Source organism: Caretta caretta, chromosome 5 (assembly GCF_965140235.1).
Source record: "Caretta caretta isolate rCarCar2 chromosome 5, rCarCar1.hap1, whole genome shotgun sequence".
NCBI classification, from domain to species: Eukaryota; Metazoa; Chordata; order Testudines; family Cheloniidae; genus Caretta; species Caretta caretta.
In genome coordinates, this window is record NC_134210.1 from 13,553,453 (window position 1) to 13,565,718 (window position 12,266).

General features: G+C 45.8%; 1 protein-coding gene across 4 annotated transcripts in view; it reads right to left on the reverse strand.

Annotated features, from left to right (window-relative positions):
• The window catches only part of LOXHD1 (lipoxygenase homology PLAT domains 1), a 315,277-nt gene that overhangs the window by 93,160 nt on the left and 209,851 nt on the right, over positions 1-12,266 (reverse strand). For 3 of the 4 annotated variants that reach the window (XM_075128349.1, XM_075128350.1, XM_048851014.2), the window contains one exon: positions 11,324-11,440. In XM_075128349.1, coding sequence (XP_074984450.1) covers positions 11,324-11,440 — 117 coding nt within the window. Of the gene's footprint in view, positions 1-11,323; positions 11,441-11,587; positions 11,918-12,266 lie in introns of those variants that run through there. The other variant, XM_048851015.2, reaches the window with a different exon arrangement.

Genomic DNA, 12,266 nt, shown 5'->3' on the forward strand with positions numbered 1-12,266 from the left:
AATGATACACTGACATTGCTTGCTATTTGATTGCTTGAAAATGCCATTGGGCAGTCTTTGGATCTCTCCGACGATGTGCTACAGTTCACGAGGACAAAGGTGAGAAAAGTGACCTTTTGAACTAATGCACTAGGGTTAACATTCTAAAGTTGTCACCTACTGTAACCTACTGTAACAGTGTTTAATACTGATCCACCCAGTGTTGGTGCACAGTTCCATTTCTTGATGTTAGTACATTTCAGTTATTTGTAACATTAAAAAAGTTTCTATAAGCTTAGAGAAAACAATTTTTTATTTGCTTATACATGGCACGAATAAATACACACTTACAGATCCTAGCGTGCAAATTTATCATCCAATATGACAGAAATAAATCATGCATGCAAATTGTGCATCAAAGTCATGAAATGGGCTACAAATACAATAAAAAATAAGGTATTGAAAAGTTTAACAAATGGAGGGGGGATGCCAAAGACTCGCCATGCCTGGGGCGTCATTTGGTGGAGAGCCAGCCCTCCTTCCCCTATCATACTCTCTCCACTACCCTCCCTGCTCACTCTGCTGTAATGCTGTCATCCTCTTTATACTTCCCGACACTCCCATCGCTTTTGCAGGAGCCTTCTCCTCTGCAGCATCTGTCATTTAGAACAACCTTCCTCTCATTCCAAATCTTTTCCAGAAACATGATTTCTCCCTTGCATATACCTCTTCATTCATCTTGCTGTTCCTCTCAGAGCTGTTATTTAACCCTGTATTTGCAAAAGTTCACTCTAAAGCATTTTGGAGCATGGCCTGTATGACTGACAATATACAAAATCAAATAGGACTTTAGATTCTTGCAAATGAAGTTCTTATTTCCATTTTACCTGGGATGTAGGAGGAGGTGGCATGTAGAACAGACTTCCATCTTGAATGATCCCTTGTAAGTCTTCTTCCTTCTCCAACCTCATTCATGGTCAGATTTGTGCTCTATTTCCTCATCTCTACAATCCTTCTGTAAAAGCATAGGTTCGTCTGCACATTGGATATGATCTGACCACTGCAATCATTTTGTTCTCAACTGGTGGAAGACTGCAACTTACCGGGATCATCTAAGTATTTCCTTGTTTGTGATAAAAATCAAAGCAACGGATGTTAAGAATATGCCATAACTTGTTGACACTGAAACTATTTAGTCTCCTTTCCTCAGCTGTTTTTTACAGTCATGTTTCTGCTTCATATAACAGAGTTCCCATTATTATTGCATTATTACATCCCACTGCCAAAAGAGAGGCCGCTGAAGGTGATGAAATGCCATTGATGCAAGACTGATCCGACGTATGACTTTGGATACTGAACCTCTTGCTTTCAACTGACCACCCAGATAGATAAAACTATTCTCCCAGTCAATGCCATTGTCATCGTCATGCAGTGTCAACAGGTCATTCATTTCCATTTTACAGGAGACATGCATAGTTTGATTTTATCACCACCTATTTTAAGTCCTATAGATTCTGCAGTCTGTCGCAGCTCTTGCAGCATTAGCAGCAGTTGATCAGTAGTTTCTCCAAATAAGGCGGTATCATCTCCATACTCGAGATCCTCTTGATAAATCAAGAGGCAGCTGTCTGCAGCTACTGACTTACTATGCAGAAGCAGCTTCCTCCCTCTCCAAGTGACCTGATATGGCAATGAAGTCGGGATAGGTTTCCTAAATTGCTTGGCTGCTTAAACCGCTGCGATAGGAGCATGGGGGTGATTTTGCTGCTTGTCTTGATCTATCACCTTCCCTTTCTCTGTATACAGGGGTAGAGGGATTATAGGATCTTGAAGGCGAAGAAGCAGCCTCATAGACTATGAGCTGCAGACAGCTGCTTCCCTGCCCTCAAAATCCTTTATTTAGAGTCCTATGCAGATACAAAAATTGTATCCACATCTGATCCACGATCGCAAAAATAGATATCCACGGATTTGCACAGCTCTACACATAACGACTGCAGTCCAGAAAATGTAACCAGTATTTTCTTTCTATGTTCCAAACCATTCATTACAATTAGAACTACCAGTTGACGTTATAATCTAGTGTCAATGAGAAGGAAGAGACGACATTTTGTAACTGTGCCTATGCATTGGTATTCTCTATTACAGTTAGAGATTCCTAATGTGATTCATCATTAAAGGCACGACTGAAGGAACATACGGGTTGCTTAAAATTTTAACTGATCCTAAATGCTGATAGTGTTATCATGGTTGGTTTTATGTGCCTGAGTCATTGCTGTGAACATTATATATTAGGTTACATGATATTTGGGGGACTCTAGCTTAAAAGCCTGCATGATGGAAATAAAGTAGTCAGGGCAAGCGTTACCTGCATTGTAATCACTAGTCTCCATGTCATTGCCACAGTTTCCATTGGAGCTGACTCGTTAGTGATGGTATTATTATTACAGTGACACAAAGTGTATTATTTTATGGTAACGACTGTAAAATCTCACAGTGCTTACAACTGGGATTTGCTTCATTCGAGTTTGATTTTTGGCTTTGAGCTACAGGCGGTATGACAGTCTGCTAAACTCAGTGCTTTCCCCGTCTGAGTCATAGCAAATGAAATATAATGATCAGATATAATTGACACGCATAGGCAGCGTTCTACTGATATGCAATGAGCTTAGTTTCCTACCCATGTGCTTTCAATTTACTCTAAAAGCGACTGACCTCATTTTTTCCTTTGCAACATACAGATACATCTTAACAGCCTAATCAGGTAGCACAGCTTTTAGAAGCTTTGGCAGCATATTGCTATCCTGTGGCAGGTCATAATATCCTGCAGTTGATTACAGCGGCATCATGCAGTGCTCTGCTTTCTTCTTTTCCACATGCCAGAGTCAAAGCTCAGCAAAATTGTGGATCTCTCTGCTTTATTGTGAGGCTTTTCTGCTCAGTCTTCTCACTTAACGTCTTTTAAATGCTGATTTAACCATTGCCTGGCTGATTGGTTTAGAACCCACCTCCCTGCGTCCAGCAGGTGGAGCTGTCCAAAGTGCTGAGTCAAACATGTGGGCCTGATAGGGGCAAGCAGGCAGGAAGCATATTTTCCCTTGGGCACGGTGCTCTTGAAACTCCCCATAGAGTCAAACACCCATTTCTTTTACCCCTCTGGAACTGGCAACACCACCCCTTGTGCTGTCACCCACTCAGTTATCACACGTTAAACAGGAGCGGGCTGGGTTGACCCTTGGATGGGAGATCTCTGAGGAACACTTGTGGGCCTCAGGAAATTATATTGATTGTTCAGCAGGTGGCGCTCCTCTGTTTCAATAAATACTGAATCAATATCAGAGGCCTAGTCTACACCAGGAAAGACCTATGCCAGCAAACTCTTCGAGTGAAGATGCAGGTTCTACCACCAATATGCTTTCAATAGTACTGATTGTACCAGTTCCCCGAGTGAAATAAGTTGTATGGCAAAAGCACCTTTATGCTGTTGTAAAAATGCCAGTTGCAAACTGATACACAGTGGGTGGCATGGAAGCAGAGGCAAGTATGAGCGTGAGAGAAGGACATGAGTGTGTGTTTAGAATGGTAGAGTGGGAGAAGGATAGGCAGCAGGAGGAAATGAGAAAATGTAGGCAGTGATGGAGTTGTGCAGAGGCTTGAAGAGGAAGGTGTGGCCCTGAATTTGATGAAGAAAGTTCAAGGAAGCCAACAGAGTAATCCAAAGAGGAGGGAGGAATCAAATGAAACTGTGTGCGAGAGCCTGGGTACCAGAGGGGAGAGTGCAGTGTTTGAAGGTGATGGACAAAGGAGAGATAACAGAAAGTGGGAGGCTGAGACATGAGAAACACGCGTGTTTACTTTGAATTGGAGCAGATTTTCCAGGATTAAATGTTGGAAAGTCCCAAATGTGAGGCAGAGGGTAGAAGCTGCAGGTGGAGAGGCAGCTTTCTGAACCCAACACCATAGATATGGTAGCTGAAGCTGTAAGAATGGGTGAGGTTATAGATGGGCACTGCGCAAAAGAACAGACAAAGAGGCAGAGGACAGAACCTGCATGTCCTTGAATGTAGCTCATATTTCAAGTCCAGAAAGGTTGATCCTTTCCTGCATGCTCCCAGACTTGCTACCATAGCCTAATGGCACAACCCCCCATGTCCCCACTTTGGGAAACTGGCACTGTAAAGTCTGGTTGTGAAAAAGCTCCCTTGTATGAAACATGATAGAGATGACTGCTAGTTTGCGGCTTGGCTGCATTTTCCCGGTGCTGCTGACTCGCATACACAAGAATATCAGCCACCTAATGTATGGTGCTCGTGCATTATTGACTCGCTGCTTTACACTGATGGGTGTTTTGTGTCTATCAACAGTGCTAGCCACCTGCAATTATCTTCTATGGTTATAAGACTGATTGTAAGCAATTCCTTGCCCATGCTCAGCAACTGTATCTTTCAAACTATATGCCCTAATTCTTTTCATCCTCACCCTTTGATTCACTTAAAACAAAATTGTTCCAAACAAGAGATTATTATATCCTTTCCTTAGTGAACTCTCTCATATGGAGGCAACTTTTCTTACGGCTGAGAAACGGGTGCAGATTCCTCCGCAGTCTGCCCACAGCACTGTTCCAAAAACTTCTTTAAGGTCGCTAGAGAGAGGCACTAGGCAGCTCTAACCTCCTCTCTCTGCTGGGCCTCCATTTCCTATTGAACTATTGACAAAGGTTAAAGTTCAAGGGACAGTATGACAGAGTGCAAGATGCAAACAGGTGAGCCTGCACTCTGATCACTCAGATATTAATTAGTTCCTCTGGAGAAAGCTGGCAGGGGGTAACTAGTCAATCAGGCTGGCTGGCTGATGATCTAAGGAGCCAATTACCCCATCAGCCCAAGGCCGTTAAAGAGGTAGGAAGGAAGTGCCAAGGGTGAGGAGAGGAAGGGGACCAGGGCAAGTTGAGCTCAGTAACATGGAGGTCTCAAGGGAGGGACACCTCTGTTCCCCTCAGTTCTTGGGGAGAGGGCTGAAAGAGCTGTTGGTACTGTAAATAAACTGTTGCACACGGATTGTTGTAGAAGTGGTGGAGGGAACTTAACATAAAAGAATAAGGAGAAGGCACAGCCACTGGAGTCCATGCTGTTTCTGCAGGGAAGAAGGCAGGAGAGAAGCCATGCCTTGTGATATGTGGGGGCTTGCCCGAGATCTTGACTCCCTGAATTGGGGCTGTAGTAAGAGGAGGCCCTGAAACATAATTCTTGTATCAGAGGCCCAGTCTGAGGCCTGAAGCCTGAAACAAAGTAAAGCCTGAACCAAAGTACTTCCAGGCAGTGATAAGCAAAGCTGGGTTGTGAGCCAGAGGCAGGTCCCACTCACAGAAGTTGTCAAGAAAAGGTTGTTAGAGGCACATGCACTCACACACATAAGTGCTAATGAGAGGAACTTGTGCAAAGACGGCGGCAAGACACTCCATAGACATAACAAGGAACAGGCAGGTGCATCGTAATGACAGGGTCAAAAGGACAACATGATGGATAGATTCGTTTGAACTATGATGAGTAATCTGTCCTGCAACGGTATAAAAGTAGGTCCCGGAGCTCACATCTTTGTCCAGCCTCGGGGGCAGTGGAGTGTCCCGCCATTGACTGAGCTGTGTCCATTGCCAGGGAGCACAAATTCGTAGTATGCCCTGTAGAGTCTATAGGGAACTCTTACTGTGCTTCGTTTGACAATAAACCTGGCTCGGGTTCCTTCGTACCTTACTAGAGTCTGTGGTTTTTGGGTGTTCTCTCGGGGTCTGTGGTGGTAGCTATCTGCGCAGAGCTGGGGCAGCACACAGAGGGAACACGCACGCAGCCGACTGTTATCATCATCGAACAAGAGCGGAGCACCACACCGGTAGCTACCGACAACTGTGGCAATTGAGAGGCATAAGGGGGGAGGCTTCTGCGAGTATTTGGCATCCAGATGATGGAGCAGACTCTGCAGTGGCTGGTGGACGGCAGAAGGAGCTGCAGCAGAACATGAAATCTTTCCATCAGTCACACAAATTGGCCAGAGAATCCCTGCTGGCCTGGCAAGCAGAGAAACAGAGGAGCTTGCAGGAATTTATCAGGGATTAAGCACAAATGCAGCAGTAGTTGCTTCTGAGACTGGTGAGTCCCAACATGGGGAATGGTAACTGGAGCCAGGGGGTCAGCCTGTGTAAAAGGTGCCTGCCAATGACCCAGTGCTTCTCTAGTGATATCTGAGATGGTAGCAATGGGAGCTGGCTGGGACAGAGGAACGTGGGCTCTCTAGTTAGTACTCTATTTGGCAGGAGAAGCTCAAGTGGCCTACATGGCCTTGGGCAGCAAACAGGCTGAGGACTATGATGCTGTTAAGGCAGCCATACTTGACCATGTGGGATTGTCTACAGAGAAATACCAGCAGAAGTTTTGGGCTGCTAGATGGGCCAGATCTGTATAGCCCAGGGCATGTGCCCAAAGGTTAACTGATTGGGCCACCCACTGGTTAAAGCCAGGCACTCAGACTGTGGGAAAAATCACGGACTCCATAATCCTTGAACAATTTCTACATGGCCTCCAGGAGAACACTCATCTTTGGGTTAGGAACTACAGCCCTGGAGGCAGTGGTGAAACTCACGGAAGAGTTTGAGGTAGTAGATTTTCCCTGCAAGGGGGTTTGTCTGTCTAACAGGCCTGAGCTGGAAAGAGAGTTGGAAAAGTGTTAGGGGTGAAATCTACAGAGAAGAAAAGAGAAGAAAACAAGAGTCCCCTCTGGGGAGGCGGAAAATTACCTGTTACCAATGTGGGAGATAGGGACGTATAAAAAGAGACTGCCCATCTATGGACTGTGGGCTAGCATAATTTTGAAACTTACGGGAGCAGTGAAGAAAAATGCCAAAATCTTGGAGAAGGAGAGGAGGAGATGGGAGAAGGGCCTAGTGGATACTGCATCAGGAGTCCGTCCTGTCCTGTTTCTGTGGGGAAGAAGGCAGGAGAGGAGCCATGCCCTGTGTCAAGCAGGTTCTCAGCTGTACCCAAGGACCACTGGTTCCAGGTGAAATGGTGGTGCTTGCCACCTCCTCAAAGCATTACCCTATTAATTAATATCGCTTCAGCTTTTCTTGGATCCAGCATCCCTGTGCACTGAGTTATCTGGGAGACAGGGCTGTTTGAGCTGGATGGACAGGATGCATAGAGATGCAAAGAGTGTGCATGGAAAACTGTAAAAAACATTACAGCAAACATACATATATGTAAGTGTCATTTTCTATAACTCTCTCCCCTTGTTCTTTATGAATAAGGACAGCTGCATTGAAACTCGAGATGGGCTAGGTCTGTAAAGGTCAGATGTGAATCCAAATTCTTCCAAAGTTCAGAGGGATGTCAAGGGAAGTTTAGATCTCTGGATGAGGTTCTGGCCTGTCTCTAGGGTACAGATGTGGGGACCCGCATGAAAAACCCCCTAAGCTTATTTCTACCAGCTTAGGTTAAAACTTCCCCAAGGCACAAAGTCTTTTCCCTTGGATTAGGTAAAACGCTGCCACCACCAATAAATAATTCAACAAATAATTTAACAAATAATCAGGGAAAGGACTACTTGGAGATCTTATTTCCCCAAAATATTCCCCCAAGCCCTTACACCCCCTTTCCTGGGGAGGCTTGAGAATAAACAAGATGAGCACAAACCAGCCTTGGATTTTTAAGACCCCAAAAACCCAATCAGATCCTGAAAAACAGAAGTTTATTAGAAGAACAAAAAAAGATAAGAGAACAACTCTGTAAGATCAGAATGGAAGATAATCTTACAGGGTAATCAGATTCAAAACATAGAGAATCCCTATAGGCAAAACCTTAAGTTACAAAAAGACACAAAAACAGGAATACACAATTCCTCCAGCACAGCGAATTTCACAAGCCAAAACAAAGAAAATCTAACGCATTTTCTAGCTAAATTACTTACTAACTTTACAGGAGTTGGAGGGCTTGCATCTTTGATCTGTTCCCGGCAAAGGTATCACACAGACAGACAAAAGCCCTTTCCCTCCTGTCCAGATTTGAAAGTATCTTTTCCTCTCATTGGTCATTTTGGGTCAGTTGCCAGCGCGGTTACCTTAGCTTCTTAACCCTTTACAGGTAAAAGGACTTTGCCTCTGGCCAGGAGGGATTTTATAGCACTGTATACAGAAAGGTGGTTACCCTGCCCTTTATATTTATGACTGGCCTACCCCTTAGGTCCCACAAACAGATGAGCTAGGATTTCAAGGGATGAAGAAGGTAAACAGTAAGAAATAATAAGCATGTGTCATCATTGTACCTAATTGTGACTACAGCTTCCATGTTAATGTTACTGTAGTATCAACAGCAATAGAGCAGTAGCAATAGTATTAATACATCACTATATTTGCTTGGCTTTGCAATCTGAAATATAAGTGCTACCAATCCATGGAGACAAAATTCAGTCAATTGCTACAAGTTCACCCATGTTTGATTACTAAAGTGCATTTATAGCGCTTCAGTCATCTCCATTATCCACTTCGTAGTTGGGTCCTATGTAAATCCAGTCTGAGAACCAGTCCTTTTATAGTCAACACAGGGGTATTTCCCCCATTCACATATATGTTTCTTCTGTAGACATTACACACCTCCATCCCCATCCTATAATGCTGTTCACTTAGTGCTGGATACACAAAGAGGACTTACGTGTTGCAATGCCGAGCCTAACTTTATGTGCCCCGCTGCCTAATGAGTTAGGTGGCCAAGCTCCCTACACAATGTATGGGCAGAGTTAGGTCTGGTCTAGACTACATACTTACTTGCATACACCGCAGAGCAATGTAGTTATACTGATCTCAACCCCCCTTGTAGACAGTGCTATGTTGACGGGAGACCTTCCCCCGTGACATAGCTACCGCCTTTCGCAGAGGTGGAGTTATTAAGCCAATAGGAGAGCTCTCTCCCGTTGCCTTAGAGCATCTTCATCATGTACTACAGCGGCACAGCTGCACAATGTAAATTTGTAGTGTAGACCTGCCTGTAGGCCCTTACAAACTGGAGATCCACAAAACACAGCACATTCAACAGGGAGCTACCTTAACTAGCCAAGAAGGAAATGCTGATGAGAGGGGTGTGGCCTAAACCCAACCCCTCAAAAGGAGTTAGGCACCTACCTCTGCTGGGGATTCACAGCCAGGAACCCTCTCTTGCAGTGAGGTGCCTAAGCCCCTTTGTGCAAACGTGGAGCAGGAATTGAACCCGCACCGCTCCGGAGGATGCCCTAACCCAGGGGTGGGCAAACTTTTTGGCCCGAGGGCCACATCGGGGTGCGAAACTGTATGTACAGACGGGTAGGGAAGGCTGTGCCTCCCCAAACAGCCTGGCCTCTGCCCCCTATCCACCCCCTCCCTGCCCCCCTCAAAACCCCCGACCCATCCTACCCCTGCCCCTTGTCCCCTGACCCAGGACCCCCATCCCTAACCCTCCCATCTACTGACTGCCCCCCCTAGAACCTCTGCCCTATCCAACCGCCCCCTGTTCCCCGTCCCCTGACCACCCCCGCCCCAAACCTCCACCCCATCCAACTGCTCCCTGTCCCCTGACTGCCCCTCAGGACTCCCTGCCACTTATCCAACCACCTGACCCCCTTACAATGCCGCTCAGAGAAGCATGTCTGGGAGCCACGCCGCCTGGCCGGAGCCAGACATGCTGCCGCGCTCCCCTGCATGAGCGTGCAGCCCCGCCACTCAAAGCACTGCCCATGCTGCGGCGTGGGTGCAGGAGAGGGGGGAAAGGCCTAGCATCCCCAGCCAGGAGCTCAGGGGCCAGGCAGGATGGTCCCGCGGGCCGGATGTGGCCTGTGGGTCGTAGTTTGCCCACCTCTGCCCTAACCACTGGGCTATGGGGTACTCAGAGGAGGGGGAGAGGAAGGGAGGCTCCCTCCATCTCTCCTGTTGAAACTGAAACTTTGTATAAATAATGAACTAGTCATTGGAACAGGGAGTTGAAGCTGGGTCTCCTGCATCCTGGGGGAATGCCCTAACCACTAGGCTAGGGGGTCATTCTCACTCTCTTTCGCTGGCCCAGTGAAGTGTGGTAGGACTGAGGCAGCTGTGCTCATGCCCACTGGCAGAGATTTAGTATCTAAAGGACTTTATCTGTGGAAACATAGGCACCTCAGGCCCTTGGGCAGCAACTGAGTGGGGGGATCTGAAGTTCAAACTTGGGTGCCTAAAGAGCAGTTAGGTGCCTAAATCCTTTTGCAGACCTAGGTAAAGAGCTTCCTGTCTGGCTCAGGAACAAAATGGTAGCTGGATCAAACCTGCAAGGCTCTCCAGACAGAAATGGAGCATTACACATCCTGGGAGAGTTTCTGCCCTGTGCCTTACAGGAGGTGCCGCAGAGAAGCAGCAGCCCAGAGGTAGTGAGGGAACGATACCAGGCTAGTGAGGGCTGGTGCACCTTCCTGGCATAAATTAGACAGCCTCAAGGGCTACCCAAATTTACAACAGACTCGCCAGTACAGCCACTGGCAGAACCACATCCCGGAGCATCCCACAATCTCTGTCGTGCTCCGCACCAGGAAGATTTCTTCTGACACTCCTGACATGCCCCACATAAGGGGGCAGCATATGGCTGATTATGGTTTCCTTTCACTACTCCTGCCTCACAGAAAATTCTCCCCTGGCCTTTGCAGCTATAGAGCAACAGAGTGGCATATATATTTACACAGTGCACAGTCATTCCAAAGTTCCCCAAACTCTTTACAATCTACACATACAGCAGCCATTTCACAACACTGAAATGCAGCCAACTCTGGGATGGGAGGATGGTAGCCAGCATGCACTATGCAACAGTGGTGGAAGGGGAAATTTTTCCCAAGGTAACTGGGGAAAAGTCTACCCTTACAAAACCACCATGCGATCTTTATCGTAGCTACCGAAAGCAGACATGTCCGCAGTTTTTAAAGTCAGATAACTGGGCCATCAGTCGGCCATACTGGTTGCTCATCAATCTGTCGTTAACCATCCGTAGTCTTGAAATATTTTACTCTAACGTGAGCCCTGATACCTTTATTCTACCCAACAAGTGCATTAAGAATGGGGGAGGGGAGGAGGTTAAGCATTTTTTTTGGTTAAGCTGCAGAGTTTTAGAATCAACATTTGAAGAATAAACCACCATAATAAATGTTTGCCCCAGAGTCCCCAAGCTCCTGCTACTTCATTAGCTAGCATTGCTCTCTGGGGAGTCATTTTTCACTCTTAATCATTCTTGGTATATTGCTGCTCCACTTTGGGAAGCAGAAGCAGCTGCCACTGGAAGCCTTCCACAAAGTCCAAAGATTCAATGCCTACCTTCCCATTTGGCAAAAGTCTCCGTATCTCCACCCGATCTAAATGCCATCCAGAATTAAGCCCTCCGCCTTTGTGCCCAACACGAATCTTCTCAATAGTGTCTCCAACATCCTCCAGCTACGGAAACAAAGAAAAGATTATGAAGTGAGTAATAGGCGGCAGCCTCAGTTCCTTTACAGCTAAAGCCAAGATCCACTGATTCGTTATCCATTTTCTTATTTTCAGTCTATATTAAGTTCCCAAAAGGGCAAATATTAGCCTCACCGTAGCATCCATATGCAAGTGGAATGAGGGGCTCAACATTGTGTTTATTCTGAAATAAGTGCGTCCACACTGACTTGCACTGAAATAACTACATTTTGGGAACAGATTCTGTTAAATAAATGCAAGTCTGTGCGTGGAGCATTTCCTCAAGCTCTTCAGATGGAATTGGAATTGAACCAATCCTCAGAAGCTGTAAGTTTACTGTGGTTTGATTTTTTTTTTTTTACAGCTCTGTGTTAGATTATTGATTCATGATTATAACAGGGAAAGGAGGGTCTTGAAATCAAAGCACAAGATTGAGATCCCGGAAATCTGCTTTTTCTTTCTTGCTCAGCCACAGACTCCGTCTGACACTTTGAGCAAATCACACAGATCAATATTTTAAATAGCCACTAATTTTCTGGGTGCCCCTTTAGCCACTTATATTCTGAAAATAAAACTGTAAACCTAAACCATGAAACTGATTTTGATTTGTACCTTTTGTTATTTCAGTGCCAGCTTGAGTGTAGATCAGCACTGATCGAATGCCTCCTTTTCACATGGGAGGGGCCTGTTAAGCTAGTGTTTTCCCTACAGAGCTTTGTATACCAACTATTTTTTGATCTTGCAAACGTTAAAAGTTTGCAGGTATCAATTTAGCTCCCCTACCACTTGCCCCCAACATGACAAGACTGTCATG